Here is a 3,371-nt window from a genome sequence, read left to right on the forward strand (position 1 = left end):
CCCCGAAAGTGGTATCCAGGCAGAATTATAGCCACCTACTACATTTTATGTGTAAACAATGGTTCATTTTGAAACATTAAGCGTGATATGAACAAGCTATAAAAGCTTTATTTGCACATTACATGCTAGTCTTCCTTTTATATAGTACTGAATTTCAGAATGTTTTATTTCCTCAACGTATGTAATGTTATCAAGATGACAAAGAAGCTCCTAAAGCTCATTCTTACAGAAGTGTAAATCTACATGAACAGGACATAAAAACTTGATTACATCCCCAATTGAGTATTTTATCCCAAATAAAAGCATTTTGTTGTTCTTTACACTCAAATGTATATGGCTTTTCCACAAAATTATTGACCAACAGGACTTACTTTCAATTTATATTCCCAAGGAGGGGAGTGAGGGGGAAAAGCAAGATGATTTTTGTTAAAGCAAGTTCATATAGATCTCAATTCACATTTTGAAGGTAACTACTCTTACCATTACAGTATCCTTTCCTCTCAATTTTGGCACTGAGAGATACTGGCCCAGAGGTGAAAAACCAACAGCCAACCATCTTCTCCTGACTTCTTAGAACAGGTGTCTATAAAATACAGAGTATTTTTTATTTTATGGCATAAAGCTATCAATCACTTGCAGTTTAATGTTATGCATATCAGTCGTTGCAATCTAGCTCTAAAATCCACTTAGTTAGAATCACTCAATGCAACTGAGTTTTGCCACCATGTAAAAAGGAACCAATGTTTGGCTATCTGAACACACAGCTGTTTTAAAATCCCAGTCTGCATTTAGACCACATCAGCTAGGTAACACAGAGACCAATGTGCATTTAAATGTAATCTGTCTTCAAAATAATTGATTTAGCAAATTTTGTAGATGTGACTTTTTAAAGGTCTAATGGGAGTACTGTGGTATTTGTGCCCATGTTCCTCAGTGTAGAAGAATGCAGAATTAATTTCACCTGCAAGCAACTAATAGTTAAGCAGGTAAACTGTTTTTACCTTTGCATCCTTCATAAGAAAGGATATATGTATACAGGCTGGGCTAAGGTGATGCATCTTCATAACTTGCAAGCCACACAACCCCCAGAAAATTTAGGCTCATGACGAAAACCATCTGAATTATTCATGGAAGCCTGTCACATTCGATGACATTCACATTGTCTGTAAAATCTTCATTGGAATAAACTTACAACATACAAGTAGACGTTAAGGGTCCAAGCCATGATTCAAGCTACTTAAAATGATTTGCTGGGCACTAGTGTCCAGTTAATATAATTATGAAGTCTAAAATTTGTGTTGTTTTGCACTTTTTTGGTGGTAGCCTTGGAATCCATTAAGACAGGCACTGCCTACTTTATTGCCCTCCCCTGTGCAATAACCTATGGTCTACTCTATCCCTGCAGTATCTGAATATGCTGTCTTCATACTCCTAACACACATTGTTGAATATAAAGACTGTATTCTGCTTACAAATGTCACTGCCAAAAGACTTCTCTAAGTTCTCTCTAGAGAGAAAGATTAAAATGTAAGCATATAAAGAGGAAAAAAATCCCTGCTCAAAACATCTCTTGGTTATGTTCACATCATGATGAAATGTTAAAATTATCCTAGCATTTTAAATAAAATAGAAATTACTCATTCATATTTAAATGAATAACCATTTAGATCCAGTTGCTATCATGAAAGTACAAGGTATAATTTTATATTATTTTCATAATATGGGTTGAGATAAAAGAATCCAGCTCATTAGCTTCCATCTTGCCTATTTTCTCATTACTTAATGCCTGATCTTCCTTATTACTCTACAGTATTTCTAGTGATTATTAGAAACTCAATGCTTTAATGTGGCCAAATCTGTCACAAGGAAATAACTGAAAAGATCTCTGAAGCAGCTGCATGCACGCACTTATGTTAGAAAACGACATGCAAAATGGAAGGATACGTAACATAATGGCCAGAGCATAAATGACAGGCTGGGCATGATTAATACTCTTCCATAATTACTGTTCCTCAACCTACTATTATTGTAGAGTTTAGGACACTGCAGCCCTGTGAATGTAGTTGCTCTGGTAAGAGTAACTACTTTATGCTTGTGCATTATTATTATTAAGCCTTATTTATGCATCTGAAGCCTGCATAACTTTTTGGCAAGAGCATCTCTGCCAGCAGGGATGTAATCAATGGTATTAAAAAAAGCCACTCTGTTTGCTATTCACACAACCTAAGATCATCTATTTATAGAGAAAAGCTTAGGGAGCTTATATGCTTTCAGAAGTCAGAAAATGACACTCCAGAATAACATGGAAATGGTTACGGCTGGATGTGAATGCTTCTTAGAAGTTTTTTTTTTTTTTTGCAGCTGGCTTTAAAGAGGGGAGGAGGAGTGGAGGACCCTCTTACCAATAAAGCTGGTGAGCTGACGTCGATATGGCTAATGACCTGAAGCTCTGTCTGTACACTTTGATCAGGTGCTGCAGGCCTCTCCAGAATTGCTTTCACATAGTACTGAATACTGCCGTATTTCCCAGTAAAAGAGGTCACCAGAGGTCTGAAACAAGCAGTCATAAAAACATTACCGTAAGTTTACAATTCAGTTCCAAACACGAACACTTCCTGTGTACGTAAATGTTTACCAATTTACAGCTTGTACTTTTGGAGCCTTAGGGAAACTCAAGCAAACAAGGCATGCCTATGTGGTGGCTGATTAAGACCAACATATAAAGCTGAGTTTGGTATTAAAAAAAACACAAGTCAAATTACATTAAGTTAATGTTCCACAACAAGCAGCGTCCAGCACAATCCCTTCAGCTTGAATTATTTAACTTACTCTTGAGGGAGTTGAAAGCTGAACGGAAATTCATGTCTTCCATCTAGAAGAATTAAACTTTCCTCACCTGTAGGATAAAAATGAATAGCATGTTTTAGTTATTCCATAAATAGAAGAACAAAGCAGACGCTTTTAGAAATTATTCATTTATAAAAACACACAGATGCAAGGGACTAGGAGAAGTTTTCATTGATTCCAGTGGGTTCTGGATTGGAGCCCATGCTTTATTTATGCTGTGATGTGACTTCAATGAAAAAATCAAGGAAACATGGAGACCCTGAGTTACAGTTCAGAACTCTGGCCAATTTCTAATCCAAAATGGCTTCTGGAAAGCGTAAGTTTGTTTTCAGTGGGACAGCAATTAATCTACTTTTTCAATTAACAATTCAACTAACTTTTGTGCTAAAAAGTTGCAATTTAAGGTCAGTATTATGAAATACTATTAATATATGTATTCTTAATATAGACATAGAGGGCCTACTGTTACGCAATTTTCAAGGCCTAAATTTACTTTTCCTACAGATGAACTTGAGATGAGTTTC

At 36.0% G+C, this 3,371-nt stretch overlaps 1 protein-coding gene across 1 annotated transcript in view; it reads right to left on the minus strand.

Moving 5' to 3' along the window:
- ARRDC4 (arrestin domain containing 4) overlaps positions 1-2,896 on the minus strand; it is a gene marked incomplete at its 5' end in the record, with an annotated part of 5,220 nt that extends 2,324 nt beyond the window's left edge. The window contains 3 exons of the mRNA XM_009702403.1: positions 481-583; positions 2,403-2,550; positions 2,830-2,896. Coding sequence (XP_009700705.1) covers positions 481-583; positions 2,403-2,550; positions 2,830-2,896 — 318 coding nt within the window. The remainder of the gene's footprint in view (positions 1-480; positions 584-2,402; positions 2,551-2,829) is intronic.
- Between the last annotated feature and the right edge of the window lie 475 nt (positions 2,897-3,371).

The sequence above is a fragment of the Cariama cristata genome, unplaced genomic scaffold (genome assembly GCF_000690535.1).
Source record: "Cariama cristata isolate BGI_N322 unplaced genomic scaffold, ASM69053v1 scaffold6926, whole genome shotgun sequence".
NCBI classification, from domain to species: Eukaryota; Metazoa; Chordata; class Aves; order Cariamiformes; family Cariamidae; genus Cariama; species Cariama cristata.